General features: G+C 33.2%; 1 protein-coding gene across 2 annotated transcripts; it reads right to left on the bottom strand.

The window, feature by feature from the left end:
• Positions 1-985: 985 nt before the first annotated feature.
• LOC114744492 (RINT1-like protein MAG2) lies at positions 986-5,386 on the bottom strand. 2 transcript variants are annotated; one of them, XM_028932665.1, is made up of 5 exons: positions 4,993-5,370; positions 4,803-4,892; positions 3,297-3,400; positions 2,992-3,212; positions 986-2,904 (listed from the first exon to the last, which is right to left on the bottom strand). In XM_028932665.1, the coding sequence occupies exons 1-5, from the start codon at positions 5,297-5,299 to the stop codon at positions 1,308-1,310; spliced, it is 2,319 nt and encodes a 772-aa protein (XP_028788498.1). In that variant the 5' UTR covers positions 5,300-5,370; the 3' UTR covers positions 986-1,307. The 2 variants fall into 2 exon arrangements, with proteins under 2 accessions (XP_028788498.1, XP_028788499.1); XM_028932666.1 differs by having other exon boundaries at positions 986-3,212; positions 4,993-5,386.
• Between the last annotated feature and the right edge of the window lie 13,749 nt (positions 5,387-19,135).

Below are 19,135 nucleotides of genomic sequence, written 5' to 3'. Positions count from 1 at the left end.
TACCTTCTTATCGCAAATAACTCCGGTAGCTTTCTTCCACTTTAACCAGCCAGCTTGTATTCTATGAGAAATGTCTCCATCAATTTCCCCATCCTCCTGTATAATGGATCCTAGGTATTTAAACTTTGATACTTGAGGAATAATTTGCTCTCCCATCCTCACCTCCAAATCCCTATTACCTTGCCTCCCTCCAAAATCACAATGCATATATTCTGTTTTGTTCCTACTCAAACGGAAACCTTTCGATTCCAAAGTCCTTCTCCATAACTCCAAACTAGTGTTAATCTCTTCTTTTGATTCCGCCATAAGAACTATATCATCCGCGAAGAGCATGGACTTAGGGATTCTTTCTTGAACAGGTTTAGTTAGAACATCCAGAACAATGTTGAATCTATCTTTCCTGCAACAACTTTCCGAAAACTCCTCCCTCTAACTATCCGCTCCTCCCCCCTCTCTTTGGTCTTTCCCTCAACCTCCACACCCCCAACAAGCCGATGCAGCCTTTGGAGATGTTGAGGACACAACAAAAAGTCAACAAAATGTGTTTGTAAAAGAATGAGAGGGATGGAAAGGACTGGGCAAAGGAGGAGGAGAGGGGGGTGTGGAGGCCGGGGGAAAGGCGAAAGAGATGGAAGGAGAAGGTAGTAAGAGGGAGGAGGAGTTTTCCATAAAACTGTTGTGGGCGGGCGAGAGAGAGAAAGAAGCATATTTTTCTAAAAAATAATTAAAATAATAGAAGAAGGGAGGAGTTACACGTAAGCTTACATGTAAAATAAAATTATAAAAAAACTCCACTTGTCATAATTTTATCAGTCAGAGAGCATAGATAAGGTGTTGCACCCAGTGCATGTAAAAATTTCTCCCAGCTGAGATCTGAACTTTAGTTGGAGTCAACTTGGATTTTTCTTGGACCAGTTTGGTTTGGTTCGATCAATTCTGAATCTGGAAGTAGTATTATAATGCTTATGGCCAGAAGTTCCTCAGGGCTGAGAGAAATCAAAATGGATTTTCTCATTGTACATTTACACTGTTATTAACATCCAAACATTGTACAATAATACATATCGATCTAACTTGATATGTGAATAATGTAATGGCTAAGAATATTCTAGGAAATTAAGTTTATTGCAAATTTCCAAAATAATTTTTTTCTTATGACATGAATTTGACTTAGTTCAGCATTGGCCTTGCACTTGATGGTCTCCATCTAAATCTTCATATGCATCACCACTGTCCTTATCCAACTCTGCTGCGCCGTGCATGCACTGAAAATGAAATCAAATGCAGAGGGCCTTTTCCCAGAAGCTTCAACTCGTGAACACTCTGCTCTTCACGATCTTTTCTGCCTCAGTTACAGTCAAGTGCCTGATCCCATTCTCCTTCAACCAATTCTTTCCACCAGCCAAACATTCATGCATTTTGTTCTCTTCCATCCTCAGTAACTTGAGACCTTCACTGGCTTTTGGAAAGAAGCCTTCTGGCCTCAAACACCATGCCCCAAACACGCCAAATAAAACACCCAAATCATTACCAAATCTTTCTAACCCGCCATTGTGAAATTTGACATTGCCTATAAGGATACCAGTAAAAATTAATCGATCTATTCCTCCTGCCAAACTTCTCCAGGCCCCAACAAAATCTCTACTGTTCAAACCTTTTTCTACTACTGACATTTTACCTTGTAGATAATCCAGAGCCTCAATTAGAGTCTTAGATATAGTCCAGCCATCTTCACTATGTTGCCATTGCCTTCTATTCTTCACATATTCTCGCAAACGAGCATCAAAGCCTCTCAAAATAACTACAGATATCTTTTCAACCCACTCTTTTCTAAATTCCTCCAACTTTTTTATGTCCCCGTCAAAGATAGATATTTGGGGACTCTCTGACAGTCCTTCGTTATCTCTATCTGGGTTAACTGATAATTCAACTTTATCATCCTGATCCATACCCATTTCAAGGAAAAAGACATCCTCAGACCATTCCCTTAAAACAGACTCAAAGTAATGAGCAGCATTGATGGAAATTGCAACTTTGATTAAGGCATCATCATCAGTTAAGGCAGTCAATCCCTCAGCCTCCTGGCAGCGGATAAGTATGCAATCAAAAAAATTTCTTACAATAGGAACGGCCGCTAATTTGAGAAACCTTGACCTCAGAGTAACACTAGGCAATGATCTACAGCGATCAATTAGAGATGCTAGATGTTGAAGAAAAGCATTGGAAACCAGAGGAGACTTGTAACCATCAGTACATGATGACAAAACAACTCCTTCAATTTGCTTCCTCCAGTTTTTCTCTTCATCTGTGACAGATTTTAATTTATCCAGGGCATCATTGAGCTCTATTTCTGCCCAAAGATCAAGCCAGTCTGGTCGATCACAAAAAACAGAGAAAGAAGAAATTTTCTGCAAGATGCCATCCTCTTCAAAGGACAGCAAGATCCCAGAATGCTCTACCAGGGACTTAATCCTTTTGTCAAAAGATATCATCAGGTCAATAAGATGCAACCATGAAATCCGAGCAGATGATATAGAACTTGTAGCACTTTCCCCCTCTAGTTGGTTTATATAATTGGGGAATATTTCTTTTGCCAGGTACGTTGATAAGGAGGTTACCATTGCTGAGATCCATTCTTCTCTACAACTATACCCTACTAGCTTTGCTTCGTCAACTAATGGCTGTAATAATTCATCCATGGAGTCAACATAATCCCTTGAGATTTTATATGCAAGAGTGAATATTAATTCTGGCTTATTAACCCATTTAGAAAAATGCTGTTGGGATGCCAATGAAATGGGATTCACAAGCTCTTCAATTGCCCAGAGTGGCTGGTGCTGAGCAACTTTCAGATCATGGCCCTCAAGTTGCCTAGATTTCCTTTGTCTTTGCAACTCCTGTAGGCTGCATAAGGCAAGAAAATTTTCTGAGTACTTGAGTTTAAGATCTGCCTGCATACTCAATAGAGGATTTGAAACTTCATTTACACTCCTTGAATCTGATGCCGAAGAAGAGAGAGGCGGAGGCCATCCAAGTGAAGCAAGAAGGGCCCGATGGTCAGCTATTGCCTGGGGCCTTAAAATGGCTAGAGCTCGATCTACTCTATGATCAACTGCTGATACCAGATGCTTCCACTGAGGGTGTGTCTTTGTAATTGTAGTTAACACTTCTTCTGTCGTTTTAAGCGTTTTAATAGCAAGCAGACGCATTTCCTGCAATAGTTGAGCATATATTAAGGAATATAGTGATGGTATGAATTGTGATATCTCTGGATCTGATTATTTAGGAGAGCTCACATCTGAATTCTGGGAAGAAGAATGCTTCCTTAGGTTTTTGTTCATAGTATATGACACAGCATCTTCAATATCACCAACCAACGAGTCTAGTTTCAGTGCCGTCTCTGGAAGACATAATGAGCAGTTCAAGAAACCAGTAACATCCATGAACTAGAATACAAAGTAAATGAAAAACCAATGCAGCACATATCAAGGTAAGGCATGGCAATAATTTATTAGAACACATCCAATCCAATAAAACGGGAGGAGTGAGCTTCTTCTAAAGGTTAGGAAAAAAGTAATTATAGAATCGAGTGATGGTATGGAGTTTATCCAAACTCAAATTTTTTCAATTCTTACACCCTTTGCAATCATTCATGCCCATGAGTATCATAAATATTACCACCTCTAGTTCTAAATAAGATCCAGTTTGTTGTGCAAATTGTACTATTGAGGGATAGATTTCAACCTTCATGAGTGGGCGGATAAAATATTTTATTTTCCCAACACCAACACATACCTCATAAAACTTGTTATTATTCTTCTTTGACAAAATGAAAGGGTAATTACATAATCCAGTTCTCCACACCTTTGACCTTGGAGAAGACTGTAATTGTTGGAGCCACAGTTGGTCAGCTCAGAATACTTCAAAGTTCAAACTGTTTATTGAGGTTGGTGATGCCCGGATGTACTAAATTTCAATTTCCACCAATTTACTCCAGTGTGAACTCATACATTTCCAGCATTTTAAGTGCTTCAAAAGGTCTATATGTTCATGAAAAAAAGACACAACACAACAAAGCCTAGACTCCAGCACCAGCTCTCAGTCCCCTGCCTAGGCCCTCTTTCTTGTGTGACCACAGTTATCATCTTATGACAAAAGTGAACCATAAGGTTCACTGCATTAACACAAAGTACAACCATAAATCATTTACCAATCGAATGTTGATTCAGAAACTGTATTTAAGTGATTGCTATAATTAATCTTAAACCCTGCCATCAATGGTATCATTGTGCGTAATTGCCTACAGGCATCATGAAAAACAGAAAAATGGTTGCCCATCTAAGAGGTTTGGGATTGAAAATATTGATGAGCGAAAATGAACTAAAGTAAAGATAATACTGCTAACGTAGAGTATGAAAATGTAAAAACTATACGGACAAAGTGCTCCGCACGGAAAGATAGCAACACATCTATTATTTCAAAAGAATATGCAGGTTATTCTTACATTATCAAGAACTGATGATCGGCATCTCTATATCTAAATGAAGCTATATTGATCAGCATATATAACATCAATATCAATGAAACGAGCTCATAAGTTTTCGTGCTATGATTTATTCGTGGACTTGGCGCAATGGCGTCTCTTTTAAGTTTTTCTCCAACCAACTTCATACACTTCCATCTACCTCACGCACACACATTAAGATGCATAATTTGAACACACCACAGCGTTTAATTTTCAAATGACAAACAAAATACAACTTGCGACACTATTCATCCATTAGCGTAGTTGAAGAACTCACCTGCATAGACACGAACAGTCTCCAAGCGAGCCACTTCCTTCGCCAAGGCCGGAAGTTCCTCCCTGAAATTTTTCTCTCCACTGGGTCCATCTTCATTCATCGTCAAAAAAATAAATACGAGCATCTCAATCTCTAGCAACAAAAAAAAAATCGAAGAATACAAAGACGAATGGATGCAGATAAGCAATACCAGCTATAATACTGGATGAGCAACTGGACATAAAAGCGGTCAATTTTGCATTGACATCGCTGAAGAGATCGTGGATTTGGCCGGAGAAGGAAGAATAAGCAACAAGGCCCGCTCCAAGTCTCCGATTCAATTCGACCAAAGCTCGATCCAGATCAGAGCACTGAGTTTGTAGCTCCGAAACCAAACTCGGAGCTTCGTCGACACTATCTTTGGTGTGAAATTTGGCATTGAGAAAAGTAAATGCAGAGGGCGACAGGTCAGATGGTAGCGACAGGGTTTGGACCGAGTCCATATCTCCTTCATTCATGCCATTGGAGTCTTGGAAAGTTAGGAAACGTATAACACGAGTGGACAAAGAGAGTAATTTAGGGTTTTGAAAAGATTTGCGAGCAGGGTTGAAGACTCGAGGCTGCTCTGCTTCCTTCTGGACGAGGTTATCGGATTCCGAGTCTCCCCGCCGTCTAAGGATGATACAACTGAATCTGTTTCGGGTCGATCCGGGCAGAACCGCGGGAGAGGAATCGGGTGGAAATTTATAAACATGATAGGATCGGAGACAGTATAATAATTTTTTAATTCTGAAATTAAAATTGTGATTTATTTTAGTTTTAGTCTTTTAAATTTTAAATTTTTGATGAAATATTGTTAATAGTATTAAGTGATGATGTGAACCCACCAAATAATACTTAACTCGATTTTGTGACATGAATAACAGGGTTTGGCCAAAAAATATATCATCAAAACACTACTATTTAGTCCTCTTTTTTCTCCTCACTGTTTGTTTGAAGAATTTTTTCATTACCCTGCATATTAAAAACTCATCTCTTTTATATATTTATTCTCTGTGTTGTATTTTGAGCAAGGAACAAAAAACCGGACTGGTCAATGAACCGGTTGATGTACTGGTTTAAGGGTTAATAGGTTAGATCGGGTCAGATCGAGTTAAACTGTAATAATTAAAATAATGTAATTTAATAAAAATATGTAAAAAAAATTCTCATTCTAATTATAAAAAAATACTATTTAATCTTTCTATTTTCTTTTTTCCCCTCTTTATTCTCTCTTTTTTTCATAAATTCACAGCCCATTAAATTTCACCTATTAGTTCTACTTTTTCTCTCACCAAGTTTATAGTAGTACTTTTATTTCTCATTCTCTCTCTTTTTTTCTTGCACAAGCACGTATGTGAAAGGCTTTCCTTTTTTCCCATCCTTTCCTCCTTCCACGTTGATCTACCAAATCATATCATATGCCTATTTGACTTTCATTTTTCTCTCTCTGACCTCTGCAGATTCTCTTATCATTTCCCCTCGACCTTAAGCTCCCCTCTCCCCTTTCTTTCACATTACTTTCAACCAGTGCAGGGTTTTTTCTTCCCTTTCTTTCTCCTTTCCTTCTAACAACACGAGCTGCATCTTGGAAGAGAAACACTGAGATGAAGATCCAGCAGCAACAGCCATGCAGTAAGAGACGGCGATGGAGCAAGAAAAAAAGAGTGAAAACAACAACCATGAGCACCAGTGAAGTTCGATTAGAAGACTGAGAATAGAATCGGTGGACAGGCAAACAAATATGGAGTTTCTTTTCTTCTTTTCATTTCTTTCTTCAAATCATATCAAAGATCGACCAGATTTGGGTTTTTCTTTATTTTTTTCCCAACGACAAAGTGACATTGTTTTATACCGGAAGGAGGGGCAAAATCACTAAACCGACTGACCCACTCCAACCGGCGATTTATCCAGTTTAACACCGGTTTTAATTGATTTAACTAGTTAAATACCAGTTTGAACAGTACTCGGTTCATCTAGTAAACCAGACTGGACACTAGACCTATTCACTAGTTTCTTGATTGAACCGGTCGGTCCAGTTCTGTTTTTTCTTCTATGATTTTGAGGACTTATTTTTTTGTTGTGTTATTTACATAAGATTCAATTAGATGTCATATAGTGAATCTATGTCATCAATTTAACATCATTTACAATGTTTCATCAAATTTTAACATCATTACAACTTCAAAGAGTAATATTTTAAAACAGATTAAATTTTAGGAATTAAAATTATAAGTTTAAATTTGAGAAATCAAAATTAGAATGGATGCAAATTTCAAGAATAAAAAATTATGTTAACAGTTTTTTTTGTCCAATTTATAATTTACAATTCATCACTTTTTTATTGGAAATTTATAATTTTTATAATGACTCGAATGGCTCTCCTCTGTAAAATTGAGCGAGCTACATTACATTATACTTTTTATATTTTATTACCAACATATGTTTTTTATATGTCACATCAGTAAAGATGTACTCTTCTAGTTTTATTTATAAGGTACTTTTAACATGTTTTACACAGACTAAGAAAAACCTTAAACTTCATTAACTTTCATTTAGAATTTAATAACTTTTTAATTTTATCCCTATTTAATATACATCACACATCATGGAAACAAAGTCGATATAATGATAAATGAGGGGTAAAATTATACATATATACAAAAAATTTAAATTATACATACATATAAAAAATTTCTCTCAATACTCTATAAATATGACTAAAAAATATTTTCTCTCTCTGCCTCATAAATAGAACCAGAGGTGTAGGTATATAATTACCATAAGCTCTTTGGTCACTCTTCTCAATCAGGGATGTTATTTAGCCTTTATCTTTGTTCATTAGGCTTGGCTATCGATAAAAAATATAGGACGAGGCAAGCTAAAACCACCGTCTAGAATTTTTTTTTTTTTTTGGTACAAAAGAAGGTCAAGGCCTAAACTAAAAATTACACAAGAGGGGGATTAAATCTCAACATATCTTTATCAATCAAGATCTGAAGATGACGCGGACGCTTATTCAGAATAGCAGTAGTTCTTCCTTCTTTTGCTAAAGCATCGGCAACCACATTTTGGTCTCTAGACACATGCTTCAATTGCACTTCCCAGCTAAGCTTAATCAGTTTCATTACGTGAATGAGGACCAAGGTACAAGTAGATTCAGTAAAATCAGCTGATATCATATCAGTTAAATTCTTAGAGTGAGATTCAAGAATAATTCTCCTGAAACCCATATCCCATGCCAAAGTAAGGTTTTCGAAAGCTGCCCATTCTTCAGCTTCGAGAGCACTACATATTCCAAGCCTTTGTTTGAACCCAGCAATTCAAAAACCATGATGGTTTCTTGAGACACCACCACAGCCAGCATGATTTCCATTAATGGACATGGAACCATCTACATTAATTTTTATCCAGTGAGGAGTAGGTGGTTGCCAAGTAGTAATCTGCCTTAGATTATCTGTATCCATTGCAATGCGGATAACATGGCTTTTCCAATATTTAAAATGACAACACTTAGTACATTAACTTTTAACAATGTTTGTGATCTCTGCCGTGACCATTTGTCATCACCAAAAGTGGAATCGTTTCCGGACTTCGTCATTTTCAGGCCGAGATTTGTCCTAAGCTTCCGATCGAGGAGGGCGAGATTGGGTATTTGCAGGCTCTTTTCTCAGCCCAATGAGTTTTTTTGATTGGGCTTTAAGGGTTTATAGGACCGGAGAAGTTTTTAGCAAAACTTAAGGGGTGTTTGACAACTTCTAGACCATGATTTCAGAAGCACTTTTTCGTAAAACGAGACAAACTCTTCTATATATTTACTTCGTAGATCGTAAAAGCACTTCTGAAACCATGGTTTGGTTTCTATCCAAACACCCCCTTATTCATTTGTCCATATAGTTTTGAGGTTTGAATTAATTCAGTCTCTCAATTTTAATTTGATTTATGCAAGTCATCTTTATAGTTTTGATTTTAATTAAGAATTTTATGTTTCAAAAAATAATTTTAGTTCTTATGATATTATTTTTTTTAAATTGCAAGGAGCAACAATTTAAATAATTTAAATTGTACAAACTAAAGTTAATTTTTTTTAAAAAAAATAGTGACTAATATTTTAAGTAGTTAAAAATATAGTAACTGAATTGTGTTGGTTAAATTCAGCAAGTGAGTTTCAACTGAGTTCAATTTTAGATATTGAGTTTTAACCAAGTCAAAATTATAGAATATTGTATTGAATTAAAATTTATAAACTGAATTATTATCAAATTAAAACTACAGGATGTGATGATTAATTTTAATTGTATTAGTATAATATAATACTCCTCTGATTTTTAATGTAGGACTTAATTTAAGTGTTGATGTTGGTCTTACATAAGATATATTTCACATGTTTATTAATTTTTTTTAAATCAACTCTATTGATATTTTCTTAACAATAATGGAATAAAAAGGGAGGGAGGGAACTAAGAAAGATGATCTACTCAAATTAAAGAGTAATAAAAGATACCGCAAATTTAATATTAACAACAATATTTGAATCTACACTTTTCAATTTTATTAATTTTCCTTTTACCTCCGAGGCAGTAAATTAGTTTATACTTTATATTTGACCGACTGTATATCTGACTATATATTAATTTTAAGCTTGAAGTAGATGGCTCTGTTCTACCCAATGGTAGGAGTGATCGTGGGGCAGTGTTGCAGGATAAAGGAGAATGATGAATTATGGGCTTTAGCTGTAAACTAACTTATGTTCTTCTGACAATTGCAGGGTTGATTTGGTCTCAATTTGTAATGGTCGAAAGATACAGAGAGGCTTTTTTGCACTTAAATTGTAATGAAACCCTCTCCTTTTTCTGCAGAGGCATTGAGATAAGCTACTGTTTCAAGGACATTATCGATGAAGTCAGGCTTTTGTGTCGCAGAATTTAGTCCATTGTTCCATCTGATTGGCCAGGAGAGTCTTTGTCAACTTCGGACCATTTAGCTAAACCCTATCATTCTCTAGAGGATAACTTTTGTATTCTAGATCAACCACCTCCTGATCTAATAGGAAAGGTTGATGAAAGAAACTAGGATTCTTTTATTTAGTCTAGTTTGTTTTGTTGTTTTTAATATTATTAAAACACTGTTTGGTAAGAGGGAAATGGAAAGAAGGGAAAGAAAAGAAAAATTTTAATGAGCTATATTTAAGAAATTAGAAAAATAGGGTTTTAAAATTTTAATAAAGAGAAGAAGTAACATAAAAGAATAATAGAAATTAATTAAAAGCTTTTAACCTCAATTTTTTAATTTTTTAAATCAAACTTATTAAAAATTTTCCTCTCGTCCCCTTCTCTCATTTTCCCTCATACAAAAAATGAACCCTGAAAAAAAAAAAGCCTCGACACATCCATTTCCAAAAAGAATCAAATCATAAAATGACGGATTTATCAAGCACCACTATATAGACCGAAAACATCATAAAATGTCCCGTGTTTTACTTATAAAATAACAAGCGATAATAAAAATAAAATATTCGCATGCTTCTCAACATGTAATTTGGGCTCTTTTAGCAATCTACTCGTGAAAACAGACTAAAGATGAGGTATTCTCTCATGCTAAATTTGGGGTACAATTAAAGTGAGCACAATATTTCTTTTAAATACTTGTGGATTTTTTTTAATCAAATAATAACGGATTTATTTCTGAAAAATTGGATTTTGCATTCTCTTCTGGAAGGAAAATATATAATTTCTTATACTTTGAAAACATGGTGGAGTGAGTTCTCTCTTTTACCCATCCTAACTCCATATTTTTAATGAAAATTTGAGATTATAATATTTCATGGAAGAATAGTTAAGAATATTACTCATTTAATTGAATATTTTAAATATCTTAAACCATTAATTAAGGTAATGTTCGAGCTCGTTATATATCATCCAAATTCTCAGAACTATATATGGTAAAAAGTGAAGGAAATTGTCTCGCTCCAATTCACGTTAATTTAATAACTTCGATTTGTTTTTTTTTTTTTTTGCCAGCAATAAATTTGATTTGATTTTGCAATTTTTTAATGGGGGGGGACAGAGTCCAGAGAAATCAAAGTTTTATTTACATGGACGAAATATTTTATTTTTGAATTTAATTAAAAAACACTCTAGCACATGCAATCGCACGTGTCATGACGTTAGCATGTTGTATATCTTATGCGCGCATTCTTTCTTTTCTTTTTTTATTTTTTTTTTCATCTTTCCCTTCCCCTACTCCCCACCCCAAAAACAAATCCCAGTGGTAATAAAATAGGTTTTGAACAGTACAATTTTTCCTTTTTTTTAAAATTAAATTCAATTCTACAGTTTTTTTTTTCCCGACTGATAGAAAAGAAATAAAAACACAAAAAATTAGACCATTACGTGATTGCTTCCCTCAAAAATGGTATTTTACCTTTGACCAATAGAAGCCTTATTATAGTGAAGATATACTGTCTTCATTTCTGGTTCTTGGGTTTCTTACTTGTTTTCCTTTCTTTTTTTTTAACCTCTCCTTCATTTGGGAAAAAATGCAAATTCTTTTTTGGCAAAACTAATCTTTTTTATTTTTGGCAAAACGAATCTTTTTGATCCTTCAACCATTGGCATACTTGTAATTCAATCTATCATCACGAGGAAAAAAATAAAAAGAGGAAGAAGATAGAGCAAGTGCATGTGTCTGTGAGAAAGGAAAAAAAGGACAATGTCGGCCAGATGGTTTTGTTTTCCCCTTTAAAAAATTTATCAAATTCATATAAGCCGACTTGGATGCCATGCGGCAACTTTTAATAGTGTTAAAGTAATTTTTTTAGCTATATTTGAAAATAAATTATACATGATGAAAATTAAATTATTAAATATAAAAAGTTCAAAGACTAAATTATGGGCTAGTCAAAAGTTCAGAAACTAAATTATACTGATTTGAGTTACAAGTGACTTAGTAGTTTAAAAACAAAAGATCAATTAATTAATTATTTATTTATTTTATTGCTTTTAACTTATTGATCTGTAGGTCTTAATTTAATGTCATCCTACTATCAATCATTTCTGAGCCAGTATCTAATGGTCCCCTTCTCTTACAACTAGCCTCGTTGCCCGTGCTGCACACAAAGCCCCATTTTTTATATTCAAGACTTCCAAGCCGAAGACAATGGCTTCCACCAAATGCATAGTGCATAGATTAGTATCAAAAAAATTTAAAGATAACTAAGAGTAATTAAATATTAAGACTAATATTCGAATACTACAAAGTCATTTAACCCACAAGCCTCTGAAAGATTTTTATACACTCTAAAGACAGTAAAAATCAAGTTCACATTTGAGTAAAGGATTAGCTTAAATAAGCAAAGATTCAACCTAGGCTGTGCTTGGGATCATGTTGGAATTAGCTTAAATAAGCAAAGATTCAACCTAGGCTGTGCTTGGGATCATGTTGGGCCATTCCAAACGTAAATCCGAAGCGTAAAACATGCTTCAGCTTAAAATTTCTTATTTGGGATCAGAGTGAAGCATATAAGCTTTTCATGGAGAAAGCTGCCTTGAATCAAAAGCTAAAATTGTTTGCTTTTCAGCCACATATGAAGAGAAAAAAATAAATGAGAATGAAAAAAAAAGGATAAGGATATTTAAGTGGGTTCTATCTTGACCTAATAATTTGATGTTTATAAAAACATTTTAAAAGGAAAAAAAATTAACTAATAATCATATGCACAAAAATCACATTTAATATATCTAACTAAGTGTTTTTTAGTGCTTAAAATTTTTTAAATAACAATTCTTATTTACATGTATTTTTATTTTTAGTTATTCAACACATTTGATTACATGGTTTTTAATAATGACAAATTTTTTCCAATAATATATTAACTTTTTTATTTTAATATGCATATGAATACATGATATATATTTATAAAACTTATGCTTTTATTTTTCAGTCAGTTTACATATAAACTTGCTTTTTCATTGCTCATACGGAGAAGTTCAATTTGTTAAACTAACTTTTGTTTTTATAAAAGTCAATCTAAATATTAATGACATTATATTAATTAACTTTTATCCTAATTTATGTTTGCAAAAGTCATATAAAATAAAAGTCACTTTTATTACCACTAATCTAAATAAGTAAACATACCTGAAGTGATAAAAAAACTTAGAACTAAATAAAAGTGAAAAATTAAAAGATCGATATATATAACCCCAGAATCACAGGGTCTTCAGTTAAACTCTTGATCTCTTCAAACTTGTCTTATAGTTGCGTATGATTATATCTTACGAAACATTTTTCAATGTCTGGAATCATCAATATATAGCTAACACACATGGTGAAGAAATTTTGATGGCGTGGTGCAATCATATCCTTGCAAGATAAGTATGCATTTTATATATTTAGTCCAAAAGGCTATAGGGTTTGATGCTTTATTATGAGGAAAAAGATTATAAGCACGTTTCACGCAAGTCAAAACGAAACTTTTTTCATATACTTACCTCATATTTCGTAAATTATAATTAAAAATTTACTTACAAACTATTATAAATGGGCCCTGTATGTCTCCATTTGCGAGTCATTCTCCAATATTATGTAAACAAACTCTAAAAACTCCATCCCCAATATCCAGAGAATCCCCAGCTTTGAAATAACCAATATAACATATAAATACCAAATCCCCAACTTGCATTTTATCAACTCCAACTTGCTTCCTTCAATTCCCTTTTTTATTATGATCAATATTGTGAACTAGAAAACCAACTAATTAATAATTATTAATAACAGTTTCTGATAAACTATTCACGGCCAGCATTTTCTTATATATATCATGCATGTTTTAATTATGGATCTATACAGATTAATCACCAGCTGGAAGGTTCAATGTAAGTGGTCCTTGGAGTTTTTTTCTCCTTCCAAAATTAACTATTATAGTTAGTATTCAAAAGTTGCTGCTTTGTCAAAATTAATTATCATGGTTAGAATTCAAAAGTTGCTGCTTTGTATTTATATATATTGACCCGCCCATTGTGTTTCGGGATAAGTTTTAGTGAACCTAAGTGGTATTTGCATGGAAGCGCATAATAAATAAATGGAAATCACCATCCAAAGTTACTGGTTTTACTCAAGCCTAGAAACTCGCCGAGTACAAAAGATACATATATACATACGACTTCTTAGCTTTTGTTTGTATATATGTTCTATCTTCTAATTTACCTCTATCGCAGGAATCATCCATCATCGATATGAGTTTATAATATTATCGTTTTTTTTTCCAATTAACAAACCTTTCTAGAAATCTTAAAAAGGGCTTTTAATTCCAACCCTTTGTCCCCTTACCATATTAGAACTAATTACTTGTTTTATTCCCTCAACGCATGGAGTGAAGATAAAGATAAAGATAGAGATGCCTTGCCTCCAAATTTATTTTCACTACTGATCCAAAACTTAAACTAACTATATATATAGTCGCTTTCTCTTTTACTCTTCCCGATCGTTGACCATCCTACATGTGCTATTTTTTCTTAACCTAGCTAGTATACGAACTTATAATGCTAAGTGTTCTTTTATTGTTATAATCGAAAAACGTTGTATGAAGTGCGCGCGTGGTGTTTGTTTTTAGCACTAGACCCTGAAGTTTCTCTATAGATTACTGAGCTCATTTTAAATATCTTTTGGGTTTCTCTGTTATCTGTCTTGGGGGATGCTCATCAAGAAGGGAGATGGATTCGTATATGGATATTTGAGAGGTGGTTCTTGTCGTTTGACTACTGATCACAAACACACACACCCCCAAAAGTTGTAATTTCTACGCTTTCCAAAATCACACGCACACAACAGTAATTAAATTAATTAAGGCATTTCAATAAGTAAATGAAACCACATATATTTTCGTGAAATGATAACAATTTTTACTTAATATCTACGCATCACTATTCATCGTGAATTACAACACCGAACACCGACTCATAAGTGAGTGAAACAAATATCTGCAAGAGTTAGAGAGGAATGATAATATTGTTTGATCGGAAGATAAGAAGGAAAGATCTAATAGAGGTAGTGATTAATGGAATAACATATAAAATAGGTGAAGAAGAGTACAGAGCATATGGTAAGGTCAATTATATATTTGGAGGACTGAAAAGGGAAATAAAGAAATGAGCAGAGTCCTGGCTGTTGATTGGATCCACGGGTCATGTGCCCCCGAGATGCTTGCTGACCAATCTCATCTTCATTACTCACTGCTCCCTCTCTTTCTTTCACCTTCAAATCATCAATATCTTCTGCAGATACATACATACATATATATATATCTCTCTCTCTCTCTCTCTCTCTCTCTCTCTCTCTCTCTCACACACACACACACACACTCTTATATATTCGTTAAACTTTTTGTAATGTCATGTGATCACGTACTATAAGAGCAGCTGTGTGAGTTTTTTTTTAATGTACGAAGACATACAGGTTTTATTAATATGATCATCTTTCTGGTAATTAAATAAGATATGATTAATTAGGATTATTGGCCTGGCTAATGGTTGTTTTTGTTTAACATTCATGCAACTCATGAAAGATTGCAATGATATTTGACAGGCTAGTACCCTCTTGTTTTATTTTGTTATGCTAGAAGCTCCCTTGAAATTGTTGAAATTAAACTTACATTTATATAACTCCATTTGATTTTTTTTTGCTCTAGCACAAAGAAGTAGTACTCTTTTGGAACCATTTATAGGGCATTTCCGGCATGTTGATATATACTAAAAAAAATCTTAAACTACATTAACTCTCATTTAAAATATAATAATTTTTCAATTTTATTTCTATTTAATATATACATCTTTTTTTAAAAAAATTATACTATAATAAATAAAAGGTAAAATAGTACATTTATGATAAAAATTTAATAAGATGATTTATAATTAGGATAAGAAAAATTTTCTCTCCGTATATTATAAATAGGACTAGAGGAGTATGTGAATAGATTAAAAGTAAGCAAAATGGAACTGCACACTACTTTTCATGAATGGAAGAGCCCAGTGGCACTAGGCCACATAGGACCATTGGCATATCGTCATTCCATTTAATAACACAATTAACAGCTAGTTAAGATGTAGTGTGAGATAAAGTTTAAGTTATAAAAATTTGCGTGTGAGCCAGAATAATTTGCACCCAAAACTCTGTTTTCCCCCCCAAATCATGACCACTTGAATGGAACGAATATGCTTTGATATATGTAAATTAACTATGATCAAAGGCTCGTAATGGACCTCAACTACAAAACTGCAAGTAGTTTGCAACTGTTGCAAGTTGATCTATGCAAAGGTCTCAAGCCTTCCCAACACAAGATACCATGTATCCACCTGGAGATTAAAAGGCATCAAAGTTTCTTAACCTACAGGGGTATTATTTTTATAATACCCTTCGGTTTTTAATATAAAAGCTAATTTAACATTTAATTTGGTCTTAAATATAAGATCAAAGCCTATTTTGTCTCTCACATTTATCTTTTTTTTTTCAAAGTAGTCATTGTAATAGTTATACATATTAAATTTTTCATCAAATGATAGTTAAGTTAATACATATAATTAGCAAGGTTTTTAGAAAAGACAAATCATATTTGTTATAAATAACTAACTTAGTTAATTTTTTAACATATGTAAATTAGTCAACTAACCCTTATATCAAGGATAAGAGGTAGTACTAGGTACTAACTTAAAATGGTTTAGTACATATACTTAAGGGGTGTTTGGATGCAAACCAAACTATGGTTTCAGAAGTGTTTTTATGGTTTACGAAGTAAATATGTGGAGGAGTTTGTCTCATTTTGTAAAAAAGTGTTTTTGAGAAGCACTTTTGAGGGTTGCCAAACACACCCTTAATCAATGTTAAGACGTGTGGTCGGCTCACAGTGCCCCATAAATAATCAAACAAAATGTCAAATTAAAATTAGATCTCTCATAAAAGTGCGTTTACACATTGTCAGATTATAGCTAGGAAACGCGATCAATTCATATACAGATTCATAAAGAATACACACACACACACCCCTTGGTTGGGACAATATAACAGTAGAGCAAGTCGAAGGAAGACAATAATAAAAAAGAGTATATACTATTTTGTGTACTATGATTACATTAACAGGTATGCACTTAAAATAGGACAATGAATAATCATGTGGGCGCCTGGTTTATGCCAATCAGATTGCTCCCTTTAGATTGATTCCTCCCCAAAAAATTATGCCATTACCAGGCCAAAACTTAATTATAATTAGATCCCTTAATGAAACCATATGTTTGCATGGTTTTTTTTAATTAATTTAGATTGATTGATGATTAATTAATTAATTAAGCTTAAATATATACTACCTCCGGTCCTTAATATAAGACCCTATTTGACTTTTATTTTGGTCATAAATATAAGACCCCAATCCACTTTGTCTCTCATATTTATACTTTTTTTTTCAAAGTAGCCCTTCTAACAATGATAGTTCTAGTCAATACACTTGATTAACAAGAATATTTTAGGAAAGACAACACCTGTTTAGGACAAATAACTAACTCAACTTATTTCTTTAATCTTCTCAAATTAGTCAACTGGTTCTTATAATTAGGACCGGAGGTAGTAGATCTCTGGCTTTGATGATCAGATGTAATATATATTCCTTTTCTTTTCTATTTTTGGGCAAAAAATAGAGTGCAGATTTTCTCGTGTTTTGTTTTTAAAGGGTAATTAATTAATTAATTATGGGATGAATTAAGACGCCACGCGGGTCACTGTATTCTTGGTTGGAGCAATAACAAAACGTAACATGGACTGTGTTTTGCTTTGACCGGTCAACTTTATCGATCACGTTACCCTAATCTTCCTGTCCCCCACCACCACTTTCCTGCGACTTTATTTTCTTTAAATTTTCTTATTACTAATATTAAGATTAAGATTATTGTCTTTTTTAGGGGAAAAAAACTAGCTCACATATTTATCATATCCATGAAGGGACAAACTTGCAATTTTTTTACTCGAGTTAAAACATAAAAAAGTGATTTATATATGTCAGTAGAGTTGCAACAATATTAATATCAATGTTTCTTCACTAAATACTTTGAAGGTAATGATGATTTTGAATAACTTACATATCAAAGCAAAATATAAGATGTCTTTATATATTGTTTTTCTTTCTAAGCAAGTGCCTGGACTTCAAGAAGAATAGTATAAAAGCATGTACTGGCATTAGTTGGAAAAAAAAAATTGACTCTTTAAGTATGAGATTTTGGATTTAAATCTGGGATTTGACAATACATAAATTTAAGACTACTACTATAGTGGATTTTAGATGCTGCATAAAAAAAATTCTAAAGTAACCATAATTTGAAACGAAACCAAATTTTAAAATGATAAGCTGTATAAAAGCATTCCCAAAATCAACATTTAATTTGAAACATAATGATAGAAGATATTTATAAAAGCCATATACGTGGTGATGAAAGAGTTTTACACCCATGAATTCTATAAACCAGTTAATACTCAGTGTGCCTCTCAAATCCAGGAATATGATGTTGATGGCGTACGCTTCTACCTCTCTGATTATACATCAGATCATGTGAATTAATACATCACCATATACGTGGTGATGGTTGTTTAATTAAAGGATATCATATATAATTGTTTTTTTAGATCTTTGTTAATTTACAATAGGTTTAGAAAATTGGATGTGGTATTGTGGTTAATTATAAATTTATAATAGTAGTTGTGTGAGCAAATAAAGGGATAAACGAGAGTAAAGAGTGCAGAGGAAGCATACACCCTGCAATGACCATTAAATTAGATTAAAAAAATAGTGGTAAGAGATGAGAGGAGATATTCTCGGTATCTTTGTTTCTCCTTTTCTTCTTAGAATCCTATCCCCACCATTAGATCAAATAATGAATGGTTCAAATTTCATACTTTATAAAACTATTATTATAATCTCGTATAAATAAGAGAGAAGATGAACATCTACTTTTTAAAATATTAAATCCGAACTATCTATTATTTGATCTAATAGTGGAGATGAGATTCTGAGAAGAAAAGGATGGAGATGGATTCTGAGAGGATCCAAACCCAGTAAGTGATACTCCATTTTGTACTTATTATGTGATTTAAATAACTCGTTTGTGTATAATGGTTAGTTAAAATTGATTAAAAATAATAAATAAATAAGAATATGTTTTTGTTTTCAAATGTATCTTCATAATAAATGAAAAAAAGATGAAAGAAGATGTGTAATAAGGAAATGCAATAAGAAAAACATGTGGCAATAATAATTAAAGAAAACATGAAAAAAAATT

The sequence above is a fragment of the Neltuma alba genome, unplaced genomic scaffold, assembly GCF_004799145.2.
Source record: "Neltuma alba isolate B1F8T4 unplaced genomic scaffold, ASM479914v2 tig00004376_pilon, whole genome shotgun sequence".
NCBI classification, from domain to species: domain Eukaryota; kingdom Viridiplantae; phylum Streptophyta; class Magnoliopsida; order Fabales; family Fabaceae; genus Neltuma; species Neltuma alba.
The sequence above is the reverse complement of the archived record's forward strand: the minus strand, read 5'-3'. Positions and strand labels throughout refer to the sequence as shown.